Source organism: Amblyomma maculatum, chromosome 3, assembly GCF_055883805.1.
Source record: "Amblyomma maculatum isolate TAMU_Amacu chromosome 3, ASM5588380v1, whole genome shotgun sequence".
NCBI lineage: Eukaryota > Metazoa > Arthropoda > Arachnida > Ixodida > Ixodidae > Amblyomma > Amblyomma maculatum.
In genome coordinates, this window is record NC_139346.1 from 214204938 (window position 1) to 214230752 (window position 25815).

The 25815-nt window shown below is 41.9% G+C and overlaps 2 protein-coding genes across 3 annotated transcripts in view; one reads left to right on the forward strand and one right to left on the reverse strand.

Annotated features, from left to right (window-relative positions):
- Nucleotides 1-1924: 1924 nt before the first annotated feature.
- Elp5 (Elongator complex protein 5) lies at nucleotides 1925-24021 on the forward strand. 2 transcript variants are annotated; one of them, XM_084599579.1, is made up of 9 exons: nucleotides 1925-2094; nucleotides 2195-2255; nucleotides 2677-2757; nucleotides 3977-4158; nucleotides 7446-7615; nucleotides 16059-16139; nucleotides 19398-19495; nucleotides 21710-21829; nucleotides 23716-24021. In XM_084599579.1, exons 1-8 carry the CDS (start codon nucleotides 2040-2042, stop codon nucleotides 21810-21812), a joined length of 831 nt encoding a protein of 276 aa, XP_084455705.1. In that variant the 5' UTR covers nucleotides 1925-2039; the 3' UTR covers nucleotides 21813-21829; nucleotides 23716-24021. The 2 variants fall into 2 exon arrangements, with proteins under 2 accessions (XP_084455705.1, XP_084455704.1); XM_084599578.1 differs by lacking the exon at nucleotides 23716-24021 and having other exon boundaries at nucleotides 21710-21865.
- mRpS22 (mitochondrial ribosomal protein S22) overlaps nucleotides 22819-25815 on the reverse strand; it is a 29092-nt gene continuing 26095 nt past the window's right edge. Inside the window, exon 8 of the mRNA XM_084599577.1 lies at nucleotides 22819-23055. Within this exon, the coding sequence (XP_084455703.1) occupies nucleotides 22933-23055 (123 nt within the window). The 3' untranslated portion in view covers nucleotides 22819-22932. The remainder of the gene's footprint in view (nucleotides 23056-25815) is intronic.

A 25815-nucleotide genomic window follows, 5' to 3' on the forward strand; every position in this document is an offset into this window, starting at 1 on the left:
TCACATATACACTGATGGATCTGTGTCAGCACAGGCATCCGCTGCAGCTGTGGTCATACCAGCTCGGAAAACGACTCTGCATTTCCTTTTGGGACATACCTCTACATCAACCGCTGCCGAACTTGTAGCCATTCGAGAATCTATTCGCTATATATGTGGGGAACCACCTCAAAAATGGTGTATATTCACGGACTCGAAGACTGCATTACAAATTTTGGAAAACTTCTTACGCCACACTGCCTATCAGTCCCTGGCACTAAACATTATGGATCTCATCACATCTGCCCAGCTGCAAGGCCACACGATAATGTTTCAATGGATTCCTGCCCACTGCGGCCTCCATGGGAATGAGCAGGCCGATGTTGAAGCGAAAAGCGCACTCATCAATGGCTTCCAAACAGCTGTGCCTTTTTCAAGAGCGGATACGACGTGTCTTCTAAAGAGTTATATGAATATTGCTACAGCAGCTTACTGGGCTCAACCAGACGCCCGACACATCCGTCTAAGAAGGCTTGATCGAACATTTAAATTTTATGTTCCGCGTGATATTCCGCGTCATCAGACATGCTTGATACATCGACTTCGTTTAAACGTGGCTTTCACGCGCAAATACTTACATTTAATTGGACAGCTGGACTCACCGGAATGTTTAACTTGTGGCATCCCAGAGACTGTGGACCATGTATTATTGGTGTGCCCAGAGTATGCGAACGAAAGAAATGTGCTAGCTGCTTCCTTGAAGCGTTTAGACAAGAGGCCTCTGTCGGAGGAACTGCTGCTGGGCGCTTGGCAGGACAAGGGGAAGGGCGTCCAGGCAGTGCGCGCTCTTTGCCGTTATTTGAGCGCCAGCGGACTTGATTCACGTTTGTAAAGCAAGCTGCTGTGTCTGTATATATATTTCATATGCCTTCTCCCACATCGTCACCCATCATGACCTTCTTTCTTCTCTCCTTCCCCTTCCCCAGTGCAGAGTAGCAGGCCAGATTTGAATTATTCGGGCCAACCTCTCTGCCTTTTCCTTTCAATAAATCCATCTATCTATATTTTTACTGGCCGGGTCTCTATCGCTCAGTCCAGCATTATGTGGCCGCATGTGAGCTGTGCCAGCGTCGGAAAAAACCATCCGTATTGCCATCTGGGCACCTACAGCCAATCTCCATCCCTACTGACCCATTTTGTGTTGGTGTGGATTTTCTTGGACCCTTCCCAGTCTCCGCCTCGGGCAACAAATGGATTGCCTCCACGGTGTGATACTCCAACACGGTGCCCCTGGTGAACTACTCACGGATCGTGGTCGCTGCTTCTTCTCCAGAGTGGTTGACGAGATACTTCGTGTGTGTACCGTCCGCCACAAATTCACCACCGCCTATCATCCTCAGACCAACGGCCTCAAAGAACGCCTCAACCGTACGCTCTGAATTTATTGTCAGAAACGCGCCCCGTTGTTCTTTTATGACAGTTGTGAGGTCAGGGCAAAGTTTAAAATAAAAATTTTGCTACGCGTCAGAAGTTTACACCGTTCCCTTGTACAATATTGCTCAGTTACGTCGTTATTAATGAAGAACACGGAGCCCTATGGTTTTCTATGGTAATTTAACTACTTGGTGCGAGCGTGAAAAAAATATTCAAAGGAAGATTTTGCGACGCGCCTGAATGTCGGATTATATATCGTTGGATAATTGGAGCAGCACATCCGCGTTCCCGACTAGAACTACAAGTTCAAATCCAGCGCGCTGCTGCTAGGTCACGTGGTCGTGTGAAAGAAAGATGCTCAGTAAAATGACTAGATTATTTTAAATGTAGTAAATAAATATTAATGATCATTACTAAACATAACTTTTTATTATAATACTGATGTGTTGTTGCATACAGTGCCATAGTTTTTATGTTTTCACATTTAGTGAAAGTTGCGTTTTGTGTTCGTTACAATGATGAGTAGACGACAAAAATGGCGCTCCCCATGAAAAATGCATTGTGTGCCATTGACCCCTTGGTGAAGCCGTGTTCTGCGTTTTAGTTTCAATATCTCGCCAGCAATAATGTTGAAAAACCTGCTTTCTCTCCGAGACAGCTCAGGGCTGGTACTAATGAATGGTATTGTACCAGTGTACACTGATTACTTGCTGTCATTTCGATTCTCGCCAGAAAAATGTCATGAAAGTTAACGATGGCCTTGTCATTCGTTTCTTGACAGACACATTGGAACTGCGGTCTCGTTTGATTCTGGACTGTTTTACGAACACCTGGGAGAGGAGGTAAGTTCTTCGAGATATCGTATCTGTTTTGTTGTTGTTGTTCGTTTGTCGTAATATGGCTTATTGCGCGTACCGAATATTCTGTCGCTCAGTTTGCATTTTCTGTTAGTTGTGATTTTCACTTGGCCTGGGTATGCACTTGTGGGGCCCTTTAACACACTGGCTCGTCCAGACCAAACGACAGAGAATTGTCTGGTGCGACATTTGCGTACTGAATTTGTTTGACTTCCTGCTGCATTCGTTGCACAGTGAATCGCCGAGAATCTCGCCGACCCAGTGGTTGTTTCTTCCAGTGCGTAGTGATTGCTACAAAAGGGGAAGGAGACGCAGGGCGGCGCTTTTTGTTTTTTTATTCGAAACGTGACGGGGGTAGATACAAGTATGACGTACGCCACTGAACTCATTTCTGTTGTTCTTTCAGAGGAGGCAGCGTGCACATATTAAGTTATGACAGGGAAAAAGACGCCATCCAAAGGTGCTTCCCAGCAAACTCACTTGACAGGTATGTGTATATTAATTTACTATTTGTCTTGGGCCTGAACCTTTCCTGAGCTTCCATTTTTTGCATTGTGATCAACTCCTAAACATTACATTACTTCTTCACTTTTTCCCCAGTCATGCTCATTCTGTGATCTTAATGAAGGTTATCCTTCAGTCTCAGTTAGTCAGATTGCATGTTAGAGACTAAGGAGCTGGTGTTTTCTGTTTGGAGGCCTGAACTTGGTACTTCAACATTAATTTTCCTCTGTTATGACATCTTTAAGTAGAACAGCAGCCTTCAGGATAGTATTGTAGCTGGTAAATCATTCTTATGCTATGCATATCTTTCCACATTTGGCATTCATTGGTTCGAGTAAGTGTTGAGTAAGTGGGGGTTCAGGTACTGGTACCGGGCAGGACCGGAGCGGTGGTGGTTTAGCTTGTAGACAGCTAGTCCACAAAAGCAAGTCCTCTTTCCCTCTCTCAGCCATCTGTCCGCATAATCGTAACTTCTGTACAAAGCATACATGAGTAGTTCCCTGCAAAACTGCTGAAGGTACTCGATGCACTGAGCCCACGTGGAGTGTGTCATTCATGTACAATATTACAGGATTAATTGGCCTCTCTGTTTACAGCGTGCAGACTTGTGCACTACTGTATAGCCAGCGAAATATGTTGCTTGCTATTTTGCCAATTACCTGAATTACCTATTTCAAGCATTGTATTGGTACATGTGCCTGCATCACAAGCAAACAATAAGCGCTAGTGAACATTTTTTGTCTTGTTGCTTGCTGCTCTTTCTACAAAAATGTTTGCAGCAGTTCCCACTGTGCTAAAGGGAAGTTTACAGCTGGAATGTATGGTCAAGTTAAGCTTAAATGTGTGCCAATTTCGTGCACTCCGCATAGCAATGTTAGGCATTGTAAGATGCATGAAATAGAATGAAATTGACGTGCAATGTGGTGTGAGTGTGCCCGAGGGAGTGTGCCAGATTGCATAATCACTCTGGCTGTCAATGGTGTTTCTTCCAATGACCAAGGTATTGGCAAGCAAAGCCATTTGACTGGATGCTGAGTGTTTACTTTCTAGCTTTGTTGGACTTGAACAACTTTATGCACTGTGATCTGCTCATATGTTCTGTGTAATATGTCATATTCATCACAGAACTTTTGCATGCTTTTTTCGTTATTTATTTAGCAGTGAAAATTGGGGAAATAACCTGCACTTACAAACACTTTCAGAATCATCATTCATGATGCTTTTGGTGCTCCAGACAAGTATGCCCCATCAATGTGGGTGGACTGCTTCAGTAAGGAGGAAGAGCCATTTACATTAGTCATTGACTCGCTTTCAACAGCCCTCATTTATCATCAGTTTGAAGACGTCTACATGGGCCTCCTGTGTCTATTGCGAAAAGCTGAATGTGAGTTGGAACATTACATTTCCGTCGTTGGGATGTACAGCTAGAATCAGTATGAAAGGAAACACGGGAGCGCGTGGTCTTTGCACTTTGCAAAGCGCTTGCACCAACACAAGACGCGGATAGGTGGCACTAAGGGTATGCTCGGGAAGAGCAGCCAAACAAGCTTACTTTGGATGTGTCTTTACCAGTGATTCTTATCACCTGTCGGTGATAGCGCATTTGAAAATGTGGAGGCTATGCGCTCCCGTGTTCCCTTTCATATTGCTTCTAGCTGTACCTTTTAAAGAATTACATGGTTTCTCAGCCAACAGTGAATAATAAAAATTATATATGCAACCTTAGTAGCAAGATAGAAAGGGCTTTTGAGTGGGACAATGTAACAGCATTCTCATTATCTTTTTGCTCTGCTTAGTGGGTCAGTGCTGCGATTCTTTAAACCTTCAACCTTAATGGCACTGCTAATGTAGTTTGCAGTCATTAACGCATGTTATCGTTGATGTGTTGAGAATATAATAATGGTTGGGATTTAGCTGCATTTTAGCATATATTTAGGTCCCTTCATATTAGGGTCAAACCCAGTTTTACTCAATTCTCACACGATAAACAGATTCCTTCAAATCATGTTCAACCTGATCTCTTATGGAGATGTTCCTTTTTGAAAATATATTTTTCAGCGATAAAGCAGAACCCACACTGAAATTAGCAGGCATCTTGTGCATATTCCAGGAGGGTGTTATCACTGAACTGGTGATTTTAGGTCTTTTTTTTTGGTGCTTGCTATTAATGACATGGCTTAATTTGGGCATAAATTTACAAAGTATGCCAAAACACAGGCAGTGAGTAGATTTTTTGTTCACCTCAGTGTCATGCCATTTATTTGTCCTATTTCAATGCTATTGTGTGTTTAGAATAGCTACTTTGATAATGAATATTTCTGCAATGTACGAACAAAGGCAGGTCTTCTGCAAGTGCAAGTGCTGCACAAGAGACAGTAATGCAAGCAAGGAAATAATTGTAATTGTAGTTAAAGAAAAATGATCTGATTTGGCAATGTTCCATAGTTAAATCGTTCGTATTGTTTATGAAAAAATACAGCTTTCTTGTCCTGCACAAAAATGGGTACTTAAATTGTCTTTTATGGCAAAAAGCTATCTGTGGCAACCTGTGCCATTGCATTATTTCTGCTACATACTGCAGATAGATGCCAGGGCTGCGCTAGAATACGATTCCAACAACCTGGGGCCAAGAAGAATGCAAAGGGGCTGCAGCTGCCACCTACCATGCACATTCACGACTGGTTTCTTCACCCAATGTGGGATCAGAAAGATGACCGATGGAATCCAGCCTCATCATGTTTTGCTTTCTATCACCGTCCCACCTACTGTTCGTAAATGGTTTGCGGACGTTTTGCAAGTCTGTTTCTGCAGTGTTGTCAATACTGTCTCATATGCGACTCTGCAAACACATATGCAAAACAAAAGTTGCTTGTAAGAGGCTCGAGTAATGCAGCATTTGGATCCAGCTAGATTTATTGGGCTTGAGGGCAGAACCGTCAGGTGAGACATATGTTCAATGTAAGACTGCAAGAAAAGGTTCGGGTTCGCTTCAGCTGATAGCTCTATTGCAGGCGCTTCAATCGCACTCAGTGTAAGAGCACCATCAGCATCTGAACTTGCAGTGTGTTTGTACAGTAGTACCACATTTATTATTAGTACTTCAAATGACCCTGGTGAGGGGTATTACATAAGGGATGGGCATAATGTTCATAAATGCTCAAGTGAAGAGTATTATTCGCACAGTAATAATTCGTACAGTAATACCACATTAATTTGAACCTTTTGGCATAGAAATTGTGTTGATATAAATGGTAGTTCTAACTACACTGAGCCGCTCTTGCATACCTTATCTCGATCCTGTGCCATTGCAGAGCGTCTTGCACTGCGAGAGTTTTAATTATTTCACTATGCCTATAAATCATAACCAAATCTCTTTTTCACAAAGAGCAAGCAGCCAAATGCGTGGGAAGCATATGGCAATGCCACAGTCATCAATGGCTGAAAGTAGGGTTGCGTGTATGCAACAATGCTTCATTGCAAAAGGCGCAGCCATTTTGGTCCTCAAGAAGCCTCTTTATGTGCGGTAAGATGGCCGTTGCAGTCGGCCTGCTGGAGAGCTATGGCTCTAACGAAGCAAAGTGGCTGCACTTATTCCTAACTACCCTTTCACTGGTGCCCTGTTTATTTATCCTGGCTTTCCTTTATCCTGCAGCCGTTATTTATGTTTTAAAAGAAAGCCAAGCAAAAGTGATCTTGAAACAAATGTATTGAAATGGGTGTTTCTCAACATTCTCTGCCAATTTTATACAAAAATTTGCAGTAATGTCAAGTATATAAAATTGCAGTCATTTTCCTTGTAAAACAGGAGATAAATATTGGTGCATTATGAGAAAAATTCACACTTCTTGCCTAAAACAACTGCCCAGAATTCTGGAGCATTCAATCTTCATGCAGAATGTTGTCATAAAAAAAACAACAACTCTGTATCTCATTTTTACCTTATTTCTTAGTATCAAACTCCTGCTTTGGCTAAGAGCCTCCTCCAAAATGCTCTTGCCCATACCTACCTCTGTACCTGAAAAATCTTGAATCAAAGAGCTTTCTTCTAAAAACCTGACTTTTACACAAAATTTAGTTAAAGAAATATTGCCCGAATTTCCGTGTCAAAATTTTGAGTATAAAACCTGAAAATGAAGGGTTCTACATGCGTCTATTTATAGTTTGGATAATTACTTTAGTGTTCTGCCATAACATTTTTGTTTCTATATTTTGGCTAATATTGGTGCAGCTGTGCTTTAATCTACCATAGCACCACAACCACAACAGTCGCTTGCCTGTGAGTGGCTTGCTCATGCAGTCACCTTACACATCCAGAAAGGAAAGTAAAAAAAATAAAGCTGCGATCCGGTACAAAGTTTACTTTTGCTATGTGTTTTGTCATCTCTCTCATGGCGTTTGAAAGAGGAGGGACTGTTGTTCCTACACTCATCGCTTACTACCAAAGTTTAATGAATTGCTATTGCTATGTCATGCTGAGCAAGGACGAATGGCATCACGTGCCTTCAAGTGCTATTTGTAAATGCAGATGTAGTTAAGAGGCCATCGATTACGTGTATAGCCTCGACCATAGTAGAAGGTGCATGTCATACTTTATTCTTTCTTTGGGCATGAAGTTGTGCGTGCCACCAGAAGCATGTTTGTCAAAAGCAAACAAATGTGTTTTCTCATCAGCCCTGCAGCTGGTCCTGGCCCTGCTTCATACTGATGTACATGAGGAACACCAAGTAGCAAAGCTGTGCCACCTGGCCAGTACTACACTTACGGCATATGCGCATGACGCGGCTAAAATGGCTGGCTGCAAGATTGTTCACAGAAAGCCAGGTGGGCGTGTCCTCAGAGAGGTAAGATGCCCTGCATTTACTGTTGTTCAGTGCTCTTAGATCATGCCATTTGGGAAAATTCACCTGAAAAGTTGACTAGTCCATGAAATCTTCTTTTGAGTGGATGTATAGGTGGATGATAGGAGTGTCCTCTTCGAAACTTAGTGGCAATAGATGCCGAGTCCATGAAATCTTCTTTTGAGTGGATGTATAGGTGGATGATAGGAGTGTCCGCTTCGAAACTAAGTGGCAACAGATGCCGCATGCTCAATTTTTTTCTGTATATTTCTTTGTTCATTCTGTGAAGCTTACTGTTATTATCTATAAAGTCGCCGGTTTTATGTGCATTTAAATTTTAGCGCTTTTACGTTCGACCAATTTTAAAAGGTGCTAATTAGATTTGAATTCTTTGTTTATTGATGTAGAATGATAAAATTTGCAATATTTGTTTGGGAGTGTTCTGGAATGCTTGAATACAAAATTTTACTTCATAATCTTGAGTAGTTCCAACATATGAATTTTTACATTGCTTCTCTGCGATACCAAACTTTGAGAAACCGTCCTAGTAAGAAAACATGACAGGAGCTTGCAGTCACTTTTAAGCTTTATGCAAAGGAAAAATTGATTGAATGACTTTCTCCAAATATATTTATTCAACCCGCTTTTATCCAAATGTAATGTTATATCATTACCTTAATAATGCATTTATTATTCTCGCGTCAAAATATCGACAGAGTACCGAAATAAGACAGCAACATAGAAATATTGGAAAATCACTGCACAAACAATTTACCAATGAACACAATGCAACAAACCACATAATAACCTCTCAAGCTATTGTCATGCTACTCTTTATAGAAGCAGGGCATTCTGGTCAAAAGGCACTTCTTAGAAAACAGTGAAGTTCGACAACGTTTCCCGTAAAATGCTCCAGGTTTAAATGCTTGGTGGGTGTCTTTAGCTGAAGGGGCCTCATTATATTCTCACTTTTTTGTTGTTTTTTTTTCAGTACAGCGCAACTTTTTTTTTTCTGTTCTTTTTTACTGAGTGTACAATGCGCGAGAGTTCGATACGAGAAAACCAGAAAGGTTTGGCATATGCTCTGTGCTTATATCTAGATTGCAGGAATCTCTATTGCACAGGTTGTAACATCACCATCATCATCATCTTAGCTCTTAGTTTACTCGTACAGTAGAACCACATTAACTTTCAGCATAGAAAGTGGATTTGTCTGAAAAAAAGGTTCTAAATTGAACACATATGCAATGCTAACCTCAAGCTTAATTATTACCTGGTTAGTTGTCTCCTGCCCTGCTAGTTTGAATTATGTTGTGATGAAAATAAGTCTGAACTGAGCTTTTTCATTGCACACACTTGAATGATAAGCGTGGAAAGTTTTTAATAACACCAAGCTTGTCAGTGGAGAACAACAGGACTACAGGTGCAGCATAACTCATTGTAGTGAGAGGTGCGGCCATATTGAACTGCAAGAAACCTGTCCAGTGCCGTGAATTAGTGACGGCATGGTGATGCTCATACTGCAACATGACAGGTCTAACGTATTGAAGTGGTCATGCTCATCGCAGAACGACGTTTTGACATGTGGCCTGTTTATGTATCCTAAGCCCGTTATACTTTGTGGCACGGGCAGAGGCTCTTTATTTTTCTTTCCTTTTGCATGCCTCAGCATAATATATGTTTATGTATCCTGGCTTTCCCTAACAGAGCTTCTTCGAATCATTGTTTGAGAGCACTAATCTGTGAACGCAGGAGGGCAGTCACTTGCCCCTTTTTAAACAAACTGAAATGAGCATTTCCCAGCATTGTTCACAACATTTGCAGAGGAAAATTCGCACTATGCTAACAATACGAAATTTCACTAATTTTTATCTGTGAAACAATACAAATATATGTAAATTTCACCACATTATAAAAAGTATGCATACTTGCTAACAAGACTGCCTAGAATCTTGCTGCATTCAGGTCTTCATGCAGCACGTCATCATTATTTAAAAAGAACTGTACTGACATTTTTATGTTATTTCTCAATATGTTGGGCTTCTGCTGCAAATTGAACTTTCTCCTGCTACAAAGCATGCTACAAAAATTGCAGGGGGCACTTTAAGGGCCCCTGAAAAGGCAAGAAATCTATATAGGTGGTCTTTGTGAGTACTTCAGTCAATTTGGAAAGCCTTTATTAAGTGCTCCAGGCAACCCTTCGCAATTGATTTGAGCAACACATCCCCACGTGCAACCTTTCTCACTAACGTCAGTAGGGCTGTTGGGCACACTCGCTCATTGGATGCTCCCGAGTTATGCGGTCAAAACGGGGCTTGGTGGGGCGCTATCATGACTTGTTTTCTTCATTCTTTCTTGCGTGCCTGTGTGTGTGGGCTGAGTTGAAGGGTGAGGAGGGGCATCATTTTCCATTGCCAGTATGTTCGGTGCTAATGAAGCTACTTTAACAATTTTTGCATTGCAGAAAGGATTGATAGGATACCTATTGCTCTTGTGCGTTTTATAATTTGAGAAAATACCTTTTCATGGGCCTTTTTAAGCCTCCTTACATGCGCCAGGGCGAAAGCATTCCTCTCCTGTTGCTGGCCTGGTTGCATGCCTGCGTCCAAGGCAGTATCATGGAGTGTTTGTAGTGGTCCTTGAGATCCTTGAAAACGAACCGGATACTCAAAACCTTGAAACCCCTTACAAATATGGAGGTACTTGAGAGTCCTTGAATTTTATACTTCGCTATGCTTGTGACTTTGGCTGAGAGCCTTGCCCCATTGCAAAGCCAAAAGTCAATTCAATCTGATCGGTGTCAGTATTTGCAGCCACTTACGCTATGCTTGCTCAGTCTCTGAGGCATAGTAACCATGACTAACGTATCATGACTAACCATGACTAGACTATGACCAAGACTATGACTAATCAAATAATAATTATTGTGATTAATTATCAGTGATTTATTTCATTACCGATCTTTGTATGATTGACAGGTGCAAAGGATGTCTTCTGCTCACACGAAGCATGTGGCAATAAAGGCTTTTGTCTTAAAATGCTCTTGGTCATTCCCAACTGCAGCCTGTTATTCTGCCTGGCTGTCAAAAAATAGCACAATATCATTTGCACACATTAAACCTGGCAGCCTCTGCTTTATGACCATGTGGAAGATTATAACCTAGATTATTTTCGTGTAACCCTTTTTCTGTATTAATGATTTAAATCATGGACAGCTGCTATGAACTACATGGACAACACTGCCTTAGTCCTTTCTGTACCTCAACTGTTTTTGCACTTCATATCCTTTTCCATGCAATTTTATTTATTTATTATCTCAGCACGCTATATTTTAGCATTGCTGTGACTGGCACCTTTACCTTTGAGCATGCTTCACAGCAGCTGTTTGTCTTGTTGTGCACACTGCTTATATCCAGGAAGGCTAAACACAGATGCCTGTTTTTCACCTCAGCTATTTATACATATAGTAAGCACAAACAGGCTATCATATAAGTGTCTACCAACCCTGAACATGGGTGTTTCCAGTAAGATCAAACAAAGCATGGTCGGTCCAGCTATCATATCTTTTTCACAATTTTATATACTGTTGCCTGATGACTAGAAAGAAGGGATCTGCAATTGGTTTTGCTGCCAAAATTTTTTTCGAGACTCAGGGAATTGATAATGATGAAGAGGTGGAGTGCTGTGCTTACCTTCTTTGCTGTTTTGGCCAGCTTTGGCTATGAATTACACAAAATACAACAAAATTAGGTAGCTGAAAATTATCTGACTTAATATATGCATGTTTTTATTTGTATTCAGTTAATTTTTGCTTTTCGGGGTAATGTAGATGCTTTTATGAAGTTTCTCAGAATCGACCCAGGAAACGAAATTTTGCCTACTTTGCAGGCCTTTATCTCAACAAAAGTTTGCGATAGGGCAGCAATAATTCCACATTATGTTCTCGGCATACTTACCTATCAAACAGCTAAAGCTCATAGTGTGACAAAGAAGAATTGAGCGATTGTGCTGAGGGACGACGATTTATGTAACGTTTTAGTACAGACATACGATCACACTTTCAAGAAAACATAATAATAAAAATTTTTGTGGACAATTAAAAAAAAGAAATCCCATTTTGATATTTTTGCACTTTCTCCATGTATTCTTCTCTATTTCAGATTTAAAAAATCATTAAAAGCATATTGCAATATATTGACGCACTAGTAGCTATGGCCAGTCCAGTATGACCATTACACAAAAATTGGCTATATATTTGTAGACTCGACTTCTTGCGCACTAAGCATATAAAATGAAAGCAGGATTGGATTTCAGGTTTTTAGAAAATGCCCAGCAGTATGGAAGAGATGCTGATAGAACTGAGGACGTTAATTTTGAGATGATTTAGTCACCGGAGTAGCCATGAGCGCGAGGGTATGTGCACACCAGACGTTCATTTTAAGAGGCGGGGCAGTGAAAGCTTGTTTTCGCATCTTCAAACAGAGTTTGAAACAGTAGTACCTCTCACGTAGTTGTGCAACACATATGCTCTGGATCTTCACTATTCTATCTGCCCTTTGTTCACTCCGCAACCAGACGCCGATAGTACAGGGGTGAAGGAAGCCAGGTCAGAGCACTGTCGGGGAGCTTTGAGCGCCCACTTCACCTGCGCGGGCACCAGCCACTGCCACATGAGGAACTGCTGCGCCTGATGTGATCAGTGGGAAGTATGAATGTGGCAAAGCGAGGCATCGAATGCAAAAAAAAAAAAAAAAAAAAAAAAAAAAGCTATTGGCAACCGGATGCTCATGCCTATTGCAGATGACGGCAGCCAGACCGCCTGAACTGAGTCTTTTGCTGTGCGTTAGATCTGCTGTTCATTCATCATGCCAGCACACATAGCAGGAACTGCATAAAAGAAACTGTGTATACAGGAAAGAAGGCAATTTGTGCTGTTAAAGCATTCGAATAAATGATTGCAGCCCAGAAACACTGTGTTTTATTGAGGCAGTTCTCCATGCTCTTCACAATTTTTCCATTTCACTAAAATTATCTGGAATATGTTGCTTGCTCATTGAACTTTATCTTCTTTTTATGTTCTCCACGTTATGGTGAAGGTGAATTGCAAAAAATGTCTGTGTGCTATGCAGAAGAATTACTACCTACCTGCCTTCTTGAATTTCACACACCTGGCTCTAAAGCCTCTTACAAAAACTGCTTGTTTAAAAAACTCTCAGCTAGTGGGTTTTAAACCCAGGCCAAGGAAGAGAGATTAGCTTCACTGGCCACTGCATTAGACCACTGGGCCATTTTGGTAGCCAGTTTCTTCACATGCTATGCTGTCAGTCTTTCACACTGTACTTCAGGTACTGTCGTCTTCATCTCCTGTGGCAAAGTTGCATTAAGGACCTTAATTAAGCCTCTTTAACCCCAGTAAAAGCCTAAATCCACTAAAGGAAAGAATCCTTTCTTTGTTAACCTATTCGAACTTAACGCTAAACACGTTTAAAATCGATCCCTGATATATTGAATTATTGCTTATGAGCAAGTGCGCAGTGGCTGTCAGTTCCGATTAATATATTGTGCCTAGCTGTTGATGTGGTGTTCTCTCAAATATTCTATATGTATTGTTTCAAAAAAAATTTTTTCTTCGTGCCTGCACACCAATCTTGTACTTCGTTTTGTTTCCCAGTGTTTGCAAGGCAATATCATGGAGATTTCATAGCGGTCCTTGAGATCCTTGAAAGCTCTTTACTTTTAGAACCTCATATTCAAGGCCTTGAAACCCCTTGCAAATATGGAGGTACTTGAAAGTCCTTGAATTTTAGACTTGGCTATGCTTAGTGACTTCGGCTGAGTGTCTTGCCCCATTGCAAAGCCAGAAGTCAATCCGATCTGATTGGTATCAGTATTAGCAGCCACTCACTCGCTAAGCTTACTCAGTATGCTATACCTCCCTGTTATTATTTGATGGTTTATTTGAAAGGCATTCCAACAGTTTAGAAATGCTTTTTTGTAGTCTTTTGAACTTCATGCTCAAACCTCTGGGGAGTAGTAAAAGTTCTGCTTATTTTAAGCCATGGGCAGACTAATTGAAAACATGAAATAAATTTTCCACTTATCTTGAAGAATTGTATGTGACAGTGTTAACAGGCTGGGCCTTAATGCTGCAATTACGAAGAAGCTTCGGAAATCTGTTTCACCTACAAGACACTATTACCAAGTGAACCTGGAGGAACAAAAGAAACATGAAGCACAGCAGACTAGGCAGTCAAAAAAAGCCATACTGTTGATGAAATTGAGTGCAGCCGACGGGAAAAAAAGCAAACTTGAGAGAACAGTTGTTGACTTCATGATATCTGCTGACAGCTATGCTGAAAAAGTTGAGGCCATAAATGATGTTTGTGGGGTTTAACGTCCTGAAACGACTCGGGCTATGATGGACACCATAGTGGAAGGCCCCGGAAATTTCAACAACTTAGGGTTTTTTAACATGCACTGACATTGCACAACACACAGAAGCCTTGCTGTTTGCCTCCATAAAAAAATGGTCACCGTGCTGGGATCCGATTCCGCGTCCCTTGGTTCAGCAGTCGAGTGGCCTAACCACTGAGTCACCATGGCAGGGCTTATGCCATTAATATGGCATCAGTATATGCGACATCACATATATTGTGAAACCAAACAGCCTCAGGAAAACTGCAAAAGAAAAGATGCATGAGCTTCAAGCCATTGCTCATGAAATAGCATAAAAACTTGAGTTTTCTTAATGTACTTCTTGAGCACCCTTTAACTGAATGCAGGTTGTTACTAACAGCGAATCTGATTGCCTTTATTGTGTTATTGAACAAGGGCTGAAAAAGTACAAAAGGATCTGAAATTTTGCAATATTTGAAATACTAGTGTGTTTCAAGTTGATGTATGCATCTCCATTTTTCTTTTCAATAAATATCTGGGGTAACGTTGTCAAAGGCATTATTTTCTGTCCAAGGCACTAAACACAGCATGACTTGAAGTTCTTGAAATTACAATGTCAGGAACTTGAAAGTCTTTGATATCATCGAGTTGTACTTCAAAGACTTGCACTTCTGACCCATTTTACATCATCAGCATCCTTCAGGCAGTGTACACGTGCTCTAATTCCCCCATGTACTTACCCCCTTCCCCTCAATCTAACAAGGGTGGAGGAGGTATCTCTGAGATGGCTGAAAGTTGGAGTGGCCTTTACACCCGCCGTTCGACACCAGTGGCAAAGTCCTACTATTCCAGTTCCTGACAAATGCCCACACTGCGAAGAACCCGCTTGCGACACCACTGTCCGTCATCTAATATGAACATGCCCAAGAACTTCGCATATATGCAAGACCATTTAAAAAAAGCTGGACTTTCACCGACTAATGACTACTTTCATTTCCACTTATGGATAACAAACAACATTTATGCACGCAGTTTGTGACTTCTTGCACATGGCTGCACTCCACACATTTCTGTGACTCTACCACCACCTCTTATGCCGTGTGGCAAACTCAGCGTCATAAATAAATAAATAAATGAAAGTTTTTGAAAACCCTTGATTTTTTTCTTTTCAACATGTTAAACCTGAGTGTGTGTATATGGTTTCAAATTAAACTGCATATACAGGTGCTTGTTCGTTGATCTCAAGGTATGTGTAATTGCTGTCATCACTTGTAGGGGTAGCCTCTGGTCAAGCTACTATGAACAGTAACTTCTTGTCTCCTTGTACACAAGGAAAAATAAATGACTTTGAAATGCTCTAAACATTGCAAGACGTAAAGCTAAGCCGAACAAACTTTGGTTAATGAGTGCTGAATATTGCTTCTGCATGTATATCTATGCTTAACCAAGCTAAAGCATACTCTAATATTTTTTTGTATAAAAATTCAAGATTGTAATAAAATGACTCATTAACAGGAAGTATGATCATACAGTGTGCAGTCGACCACTCTGCCGAGTTGGGGACAAATTAATTCGGTCTACAATGTGTTTCGTGAGCATTATCTCAAAGTTGCATAACTTAGAATGACAGTTTCATGTATGTGTTTTGTCTCTATGTATTCTACAAATTTGCCATCTTAAATGTGAGAACTTGACATTTCAAGATTTTAAATGAACTCACCTTCCTGAAATTATTTATTTCTGTATCCTTGCATCAACTACAATTATAGCAGGCCGGGTCAGGCTCGGGCCCTTTCAATGTCGGGCCAAACCAGGTTTGGGTCTGTAGCATAGAGCACGAGCCAGGCTTGAGCTCAGAATTTCGGCCCGGTCACAAGAGAGCATTGTAGACCTTATACCATATCTTGTGGTTCATTTTTGGCTCAGATCTGCACTTAGCATAGAGCCATGTAGGTTTCCTAAAATTAGAAAATATATTGATACTGTATAGGTTTCCATAATACTGTTGTGCAGGCTCATTTTTCATTGTTTTCTTTTTTTTTTATGAAAGGATGAAGAGTTTGTCTTCACAGCTGATCTGTTGATTACTGACATTAAGAAGGTAACCCACAAAAAGGAAGAAAAGCCTGTGGTGAGTGCATAAGTACTTATTGCTTTATTTCAAGCCATCCCTATGCTTCATTGTGGCAGGCTTGGCACAAGAAAACATAGCATGAATGGAACTTAATTTGCTTACTGTTTATTTAAGCATAGCATTGTCACTTAATGGAGTTTTCTACAATGTCCGAAAACATGGCTGTGCATGTTTGTTTAAATTGTGCCTCACCATGTCGCTATGTTTGTATCAGTGTCTACCTGCTCTATTTATTTTTTTGCGCTGATATGCATATAAGGTCTACCCAATTAGAAATTCATTATGAATGCTCTTTATTTGTTGTTGCTATGCTTTCATTACTATGTGGCAATGAAACTGTCTGAGAAATTTTAGTCTGTTAAAACAAAGGAAGAAACTGCAGTATGAAACCATATTGTTCAGGTATTAACCAATGCACTATTGGGCTTATGAAGTGAAACGCATCGTTGATTGATATTTTCCATATTTACTAGAATCTAGGCTGGCCTCGATCCTAAGCAGATGCCCAAAAGTTAAGGGCCTGTCCTTGCACATAAGTCAACTATCCTAAAGATGCGGGCTTAATGCAGCCTGTTAGCGTTTGCTCATGCGTGTCAATGAGCTACATAAAACTTTTGCAGTCGATCGTTAAAAGGCTTTTGTTTTCATCAAGCCATCAAGAGGCTGTACCTGTCATGCTGTCAAGTATGATCATGATGCTTATGCTAGCTTTGGTGAGCCCAATTTCGCTCAAGGATGAGGAGGAATGCACAGACACGAGTCTTTTTGCCTCCTTTTTGTTTTTTTTAGTAGAACCCCGCTATAGTAAACTCTGATATAGTAAAGTGAAACTTGTCGCAGTTCATCAGATGACTGTACATTTTCCCCCTTTATAGTAAAGACATTTTTAATAAAAATCAGTTATAGTAAAGTGCGTCTGGCTATGAAGACGCCTTCCCATGAAATTACATCGTCGAACGCGCTAATTGCGAAGCAATTAAAAAAAGAAGCAAAACCGAGTGTTCTTTTAAATGGCTTTACCACTAGGCATGGTATCAGGAGAAGCCAACTTTACATAAGCCTTGGAGCCGTGTGGGAAAGCATGCAGCGTTTATGAAAAAAAGAAAAGTAAAGTTGTCTACAAGCATGGAAAGAAGGCGGCGCAGTCCGCTCAGAAAGTAAAGAAGAGTAAAAAGTGCAGCGAGAAATAGGGAAGGAAAAAAATGACCGGACATTCACAGCACTGTGCAGCATGAGGCAGCATTAGCAAGAACTGGAGGTGTGGCATGTGCGGTTTTACTGCACTTGACTGTCGCGTTCATTTCTCATCTGTTGCTTTTTTACAGACAGAAACAGCAGAAGATGATGCCGCATTCATGTAACACTTTGGTTTTCACACGAAATCAAACTCGGTTGTATTCGTAGCCATGTTGCCCTCATGCTTAAGAAATACTTCCACAAGATGTAAACAAAAAAATCCTATAACTGAAAAAATGGGACGAAGAGACTATAAGAGAGAGGGATGGAAGGTATTTGAGAGTGTTGTTTTCATTAAGCAACAAGCCGTATTCAGTAAATAGCCATTTAGTTGCCAAACGGCAACTTCAGGACCATGTTACCACCAACCATTGATACAGTAAAGACCCTGGTGTTGTAAAGATTTTTGCCGGTCCCAGTGACTTTACTATAAGGGGGTTCTCCTGTGCTTGCGTCACAGAAAATGTTTCGTACGAACTGTTTCGAAACTCCAGTTAGACCTAAAGTGTAGTGCTAAAAGCCCTGTGGATTTTTAGGCAGTGTTCATCTCAGTGCGCAGGCTGCTAGGTTACATTACAGGAAGAAGTTGCACGATCCATGGAATACCTGTTTTAAGTCAAACCCTCCCTCTCATGTACTTTTGTTGGCTAAGGCTACAGGCTGTAATGGCTGCATTGCTGTCTTCTGATTGGAAGTTTTAGGCGGCACCACCTGTGAGCCATTTTTCCCGTTTCAATGAGTGATGATCGTGTATTTATGAGTTGTATTTATGATTTTATCCATAAATCCTTGAATTTAAACTGACCTAAGAATATGTCATAGTCTTAAAGCAACTAGTATTGGCCTAGATTTGAAAATACTGTAAGTGCCAGTATTTGCCATTGGTTGAGATTCACAGAGAAGGTAAAGCAACTGCTTGAGAGTGGTGGACGGTGAATTTGATTAGAATGCACCAGTATTGTTGGCATTGGGGAGGCAGGGGTCTGGCATCTGGCTGCATTTAGTACTTGTATATACTTGGCAGCTCATCCATTCAGTGAAACTGAATGGATGAAACTGCTTACTGGATTGAATGTTAACACAAGACTGAAGGTCCGAACTACCATGGCTTCATAACCTGGCATCAAAATTCGTTCCAGATTTAACAACACCTGATACCCAGCCTGTTTTTGGGAGTCATGAAAGACTGCACTTTTAACTGTGCAGAACTTAATAAGGGAAATCTGCCGTGTGAGAAGTGGCATCACATTTACATACCACTCTTTTTTCACTCTGCCACATCGCACTATTTAGCAACGAAATTTCTGAAAAGTGCATAAAATGTGCTTATGCAGGTGACTTGACACTTGAAACAAAGCTTGGCTGGTGGTGCAGGAGCACCTGAATGTTTTGTTCTTTTCCGCTTTGGGGGTGGTGCCTAAGCAATTTTAAGCTGGTGCAAATGTGTCAAGCTAAAAAGAAACTGGTTTAAGGAGCGGTGACTTGCAGCACTCACTGCAGTGTTTGCCACAAATATGAAGTTGAGGTTCTGGTTTGCCAGTGAATGTAGCTTTTAGACTGTACCGGTATATTATAGTAAGGGGCTCTGTGAAGTGCATCGCCTTTTTGAAATCCGCAGCCCATTTTGCATAGGTAGGAACATTTGCCAAACTATGTGGTTGGCACCTGTTTGCACTAATGGCATTCTGGACTCTTTCTGTGGTGAGAATAACTTCCCTCACTGCCTATGCATTACTTGGAGCAGATCAGAAGCTGCAGCCAATCACTCTACTGACTTTACTTGATCGTCAGATGGCCAGGATAATCTTCAGTACGGCCAAGGGTTAAGTTAGAGCACTTGTGTGTCCTTGTTCTTCGTTGTGTGTCTGGCTGTGTTGTGCTGGTACACACACATAAAGGATAATGATGAAAGGTGCCAGACATGTACACAGCCCCTTTTGGCTTTGCAGGGTAAAACTAAAGTTTACGCTTGCACTTTTTTATCTGCAGTTCTGCTGACATTCTTTACTTTTTTTCCAGGTGCAGCAACCAGACCCTGCTGCCAACTTGACTTTCAACCTACGGCTTAGCAATGAAGAGAAAGCTGCAAAGGATAATCTTGTGTTGCCATATATAAAGTGAGGGTTGCACTTGCTTTTCCTGATTACCAGTGTGTGCGCATTCATAGGCCATGTGTTCCATACTTGACTTTCAACCTACGGCTTAGCAATGAAGAGAAAGCTGCAAAGGATAATCTTGTGTTGCCATATATAAAGTGAGGGTTGCACTTGCTTTTCCTGATTACCAGTGTGTGCGCATTCATAGGCCATGTGTTCCAAACCTTTGGAGCATGCATTTCTCTTGCTTTGAGCAAGGCTGAGCTTCGATATCAATTTTGTGTTTGTTTTAAGCAAATGTCTAGCATGGCTGTGTTGTGCTGCTGAGAATAGCATCGTGGCTACAGTAAAGAAAATTTAGAACTTAAGGTATTCACCTGCACAGCATGCTTATTTCAAAGGTGTATGTAATCAGCAGCAGTGGAAGTATTTGTATAAAAATGTCAGGATATGCCATTTTCACCCACTGTTTGCAGTTCTACTGCAGTGCAAGGAAGGAAGGCAATGCATGGTTATTGCAGCTGCTGGATTCGGAAATGTTTATGCTAGAGTGCAGTCTCATGCAGGCTAGAGTTATGCATGTGCTATAGCTGAAACTGGTTACCACCAGGTTTTATTTCCCCTTGCTTTGTGGCCTCTTTTCATGTGCTTTATACATTTTTGAAACAATTGCTCTTTGCATACATGGGCAATGGGCTGTACCTTTTTTTCTCCTGAAATTATGATTGCAACTGCCAAAATAAACATTGAATTACCTAAGATGTGTGAGCAATGCACAACAATTTTCCTTTGTACAGTAAAAGCTCGTTAATTTGACCCTTAACTTGGAGGTCTGGATAATTCGAACAGCTGGTGCGGCCATGGCGGATGCCCAAGGGAATTAATGGCATTGGATGCTACGGGTCTCAGACCGGTTACTTTGAGGAGGCAGCGTCTATGTACGGTATAATCAGCACACCAAGCGATTGTCAAAGTAGCCCTGTCTGAACCTCAGTTGCATGCCGCAGAGTTGCTTGCACACACCTCCAATGTGCGCACCATGGCAGGCATGACGAAAAATGGATGGCCCTTTTCCAGTAGTCTGACAACTTGATCTTGGTGTGATAACGTAATTTCTTTTTTACACTCGTAAGTTTCTTGCCACTCCATGGCGATGGTGGCTATTGGCTATGCATCAGCCATTCAACAGCGAACCGAGCCCAGCTGCACATCTCTCTCACTTCCATGGTTCTTTGATTCCAGAAGTGTGCCGAAATGGAGCACTTGTCGTGGGCCATCTGCCGTTTGTGTGCGGTGAAGCCTTCTCATGCGAGGCACATTTGCTTTTGAGGGGGCTCCATTGCTACGCGTGGCACCATGAAGTATTTCATGGGATCCTTATAATCTTAGAGGTGTTCTGCTTCTACACTCCCAATAATTTGTGGAAATGTAAAAAATAGTGACTGTCAAGTTATGCTCATCTCAAAAGCAGGCGATCATCATGCAGTTCTTCACCATATAAGTTTACCATTAGATGCAGTTCTTGGAAGTTTTTTCAGGGTCATTCGGCATTTTGAACATTTGATAACTGTAGCGTTTTTCCAACCCTTTCAAGTTTGAATTGGCAACTTAAACAGAGTACAATTAGGCTTGTAGGGAGGCCGAAAGCAAGGCGCCCATGTGCTGTTCTGTCTAACTGTACATTAAAGAACCCCAGGTGCTCGAAATTTTCTGGAGCCCTCCTCTATGGCATCTCTCATAGCCCGAGTCGCTTTGGGATGTTAAACCCCATAAACCAAACCAATTAGGCTTGTAGGTGGAAGCAGCATGTGGACCTTTATTACATAGGATTCCATTAACCAGCACCTTTCTGCCGAGAGATCGAGCTGCATTGAGCTTCATGAACATTTATGGCCATCAAGATATCTTGCTGCTTTGTTTTAGGTGCCAAGGGTTTAAGCATACTTTACTATTTCACCAGCCAGTACTCACATTGCTAGCATATCACCTCCTGGCTCTTGATGCATTGATTAGGTATTGCTCACCGACACTTTTTTGTTTTGTTACAACAAGCTACATACTGTGGAGCAGTTTAATGTAAAAACAAAACCAAGAGGTCACTGCTGGAATTTTGCACTTTAGCAACACTTACTAGGGTGAATGTATGCCAAGTGTATTCTGCTTTCAGTTAGTAGATTGGTCTTCCGTCTACTCTTTACTGGAATTTAACAAGCTATGGTTGCCCGCATTTTACAGAGGACCATCTGCTGGCAGAGGCAAAGGGGAGATCACATACGTCATGGAAAGGGATGATGACTTTGATGAAGAGGACGATCCAGACGATGATTTGAACTTCTAAGCCGTAGTTTTTTTTGTGTGTGTAAATATTCAACAAAGATTTTGTGCCTTGCATGATGATGTCTGGGCTCATTCAGTTGACATCTTGTGTGTCATTTGTAAAGAAATATCAAGTTAAGCATAACTGAAAGGAGCCTGTCTGAGTTTGCTGCATTTTAATTGAGCACTCTGTTCAGTTTTTGCACATTCTTGGGAGTTCCATTAGAGAGCTGTGGTTTTTACCATTTCCTGCAAGGCTAAATTATAGAATGGCTTTGTGTGCAGCTAAGGCCACTGTTTGCATCAGTGGAAAGGGAGTGCATCCTTTCTTTGCGAATGACAAGTAAATACAGGGGAAAAGTGATGAAATTAGACCAGTGCAACTGCGATTCCTAAATAGGAAATGACTGACAGGTATGCGAGAGGCTGCATATATTTTATATGAACCCAACAGTCTTTTCCAGCTTGTCTGTACAATACAAAAAAAAAAAAAAAAAGCTGTTGGGCTCATGTAAACGCTATCAGGTCATATCCTAGGCAAGTGGTTAATTTGCCTGGCAGGGCAGATGGACTTGCCTAGCCAGCTCTGTGAAGTGCAGTGGTCAAGTAAATGTGAGGTTAGAGGGAGTGTAGAAAAAAAAAATTGAGTATTTTTTTTTGTACTGGCACTGTTGCAGCTACGAGATCTTGGACATTGCCTTTTCATGCTAGCACTGTGCTGCTCTGCTCAGCACTTAAGTGTTGCGGCAGTTGTGAGTACTGAGTTCATGTAGTCACTTGGTCATTGAGCAGGACTGACCTTGCTCCGCCCAATGCCTGACTTGACCTGCTTCTGTTGCGTTGATGTAAATGGGGCTAGGGAGGTTGATATCTAGTACACAAATGCTTTCAGTACAATGTGAGGTTATTTTTCTTTGCTGTTGCTGATACAAACATTTCTATCAGGCTCTTGCAGGTGCATTAGAAGCACCATGGTAGCGCACATTCAGATTTCCTTTTCACTTGCATTATCAACCTTGTCTCGCTCATCAGTGACCTTTCATTTTTTATTTAAAATACCGCAACGTGGATGGTCGCTAAAAGTTTCGCATGTTGCCCCAGCTACTGTTTATTACTCTTATTACTCTCTGCGTACATCATGGCTAATGGCCCCTGGCAGATGCCAGGTCCTTGTCCACTTCCTCTCGACTGCTGCGAATCTCTAAGCAGGTCTGCAAGGCCAGCTCCAAGTGGCTGCGCTTCTTCGAGTCGTTCCTCATGTAGAACTGCACGAGAGCAATAGTAGCAGTGAGGCCAGTGCATATCTTGTTTGTGCAAGCCATTGTAGAAAAAGGTAGAAATACAAGAAGTGTGTTGTAATACACTGCATAATGAACATACTCGATAGCATTGGTTCTCCACACCTGAAAAATGCACGAGAGACAGCACAAAGTAACAAGTTGTGCAATCTGCAAACATCCCTTCCAATGTTCTTGTGTTTTCTGCACTAACATTACTTACAATCACCAGCCGATTTGCTGCTGCATACAATCCACAAAAGTTTCAGTCGACCCAATTTCAGTGCACTGCAATATTCAGTTCAGAAAATGTTCTGGAAAACACCTAAGTTTCCTGGTCAAAACTCATCTTTTAAACAGATGCGAAGTGATATTTATCTGCAAAACTGCAGGCGCTGATACTATTGCACAGCTGTGTGACTTGTAGCCCAAAGCACTAGATGGCTAAAAGTACTGGCTAGCCCACTTGCTTTGGTCACGCTCACAGCTTGTGGGGATTCATAATCCCCTGCCCCATTATAAAGGGCCGGGCATAATTAACACGCGTGATTACGCGCGCTCTTGGGGAGGACCGCAAGGAGAGGGCACACTGGCCAACCTCCCAGGCTCCCGCAGTGACACCGCACGGGTTTTCTTCTCTCCTCCCAGCCTACCCGGGAAACCTCCTCTCCCCGACCCGAGGCGATGAGCGCGTCTGTCGCAACTCCCTTGGAGTCTTTCGGCAGTTGAGCATGCACGCGCACGATTCAGCATTTTCCGTCGGGGAGACCGCCGCCTTCACCCTCTGCTCCTGGTTCAGCGCGCACTTACCGCCGCGGGCTGTAAGCACGAAGTCGCGCAAGTGAGTAGACTACCTCTCACTCCTTGCGCGTGCTTCCCCCTTGGGTGGTTTTATTTCACCCCCGTACGCGGCATTCGCTTGTTACATGGCGGTTGTTCTTGGGTGCATTTTCCTTGCCGTTGCTCGAGCATAATAAACTGTACGAGTATGTAACTTGGTGTCTGTCCCCTCTGGCTCGAACCTGCCGCAGTAGAAACTTCTTGCACTGCAGGTTGGGGGTCACAGCTCTGTTTGTTAGGGCTGTACGTCGGGGCTAGAAGGTGACTGTAGCGCAGTGCTGCTGCCGGCACTTTATTCCTCGATACTATTGATAATTTTTTATGGTTATTCACAAAACTAGTGAATATTAGTCAAAATATTCAAGTCATATTCGATTCAGTGCTGTCACTTTGATTCATATTTGTTTTGATACAGAAGCTACACTATTCTATTCAAATCTGTAGTGGAGGCAACTCTATTTAGTTGGGAAAAAATTACTACTATTCACATACCCTTACCTTTCACAGAATCACTGAATTTGGGAGACTATGGGAACTGTCAGGTAATTTCTGTATCACAATAAATACTTTCATAGCCTTGATCTCTCTGTATTTGCAGTGCCAGTGGTCCATTAAACTGCAGAGATAAACCTTTAAAAAAATGAGAACTGGATTTCGTGCCAACGTTGAGTTGTACACCAATGCATGTTCTTCATGGCAGTATTGAGAATCTTCTGCTACTGGAGAGGAGCAGTCACTACTGCTTCGGCTTACACAGTGGCTCTAATAAATATCTTTTTTTTCTGCTCACATTCTGCTACCTGTGAAAATGGATTCTAAATGCTTGTAAACTAAAAAAAAAAAAATAGGGATGTGAAAATGACACTTCTTCCAAATTGAATCGAATATGAATAGAATATTTGGACTTATATTTGCTACTTTTTCAAATAATCGTACAAAACAAGCAATAGTGTGAAATGGTGAAGCACCAGTGGCTGCAGTACAGTAGTAACTTGTGGAGTTAAGCCTATAGCTGTTAACTGATGCAACACTGATCTCCACTAAGAGGCTGCAACACAGGTTCAGTATGTCAACCCTATGAGATCCAAGTTACATGTGTGGAAAAATTAAATCTTTCATTGATGACAAAACTGAATAATTAAAGCCACATTCTGGGGGCATAAGACAGACAACATGATGCATGAGCCATGGTCTGAGATCGAGCATCAAGGCAAGGTTGACAAACTTGCCTAATGGTGAACGAACTCCAATCGCAGGGCTGGAGCACTTCCAGAGCAACGTTTTCTGCTCCTTTTGGAGCAATTGTCTTCCAAACACAGATGGGGCGTAATCGTCGAACCAAGGTCGCTCTGTGGAACAGGCAAAAGTGCTCCGCCGAAATCGGCAGAACCAGCCGGAAGTTTGCGTGACATACTCCTTCAGCGGTGCTCTCCATTTCCGCTTGCTTGTTGCCTCGGCCGCGCAGGCTCCGCCCTTTGTGCTTTTTAGCAGACGGTCAGTACTTGCCGCCACTTTCGATGCAAATTCCCGTCTCGAACTAGTGCTTTTTCTTGGGGACAGCGGGTTAGAGAGCAGCCTCATTTCAAAGGGCGACAGCAAAACTGTCTGTATGTGCTTAAATTTCGTAAACTCCAAGCCATTCAATTACTGCTATGCTTTGGGCGGCTGAAAACAGCGCACCGCGACTGTTTTATTCGAAAAACTGCCGAGGAACTCTTAATGTGTGCGCCCGCGTTTGACAGTGCGGCCATGAATGAAAATATCGCGTAGGTTGTTGGTGTCAACATCTCAAGAACCAGCGAGAGCAACTTAGATATGTTACAGGTTTGAAAACATGACAAGGCCCGTACATGAAGCGCCGACAAGCGCAAGGAATGACGGGCTTTTCCTACATACTTCCGTCTACCT

Bases quoted from the DNA above. Each gene is read 5' to 3' on its own strand.
- Elp5 (XM_084599579.1), top strand. From the start codon at position 2,040: ATGTTGAAAAACCTGCTTTCTCTCCGAGACAGCTCAGGGCTGGTACTA. The intron at 7,616-16,058 runs GTAAGATGCCCT...TTTTTATGAAAG, and splicing joins GTGGGCGTGTCCTCAGAGAG to GATGAAGAGTTTGTCTTCAC. The intron at 16,140-19,397 runs GTGAGTGCATAA...CTTTTTTTCCAG, and splicing joins AAAAGGAAGAAAAGCCTGTG to GTGCAGCAACCAGACCCTGC.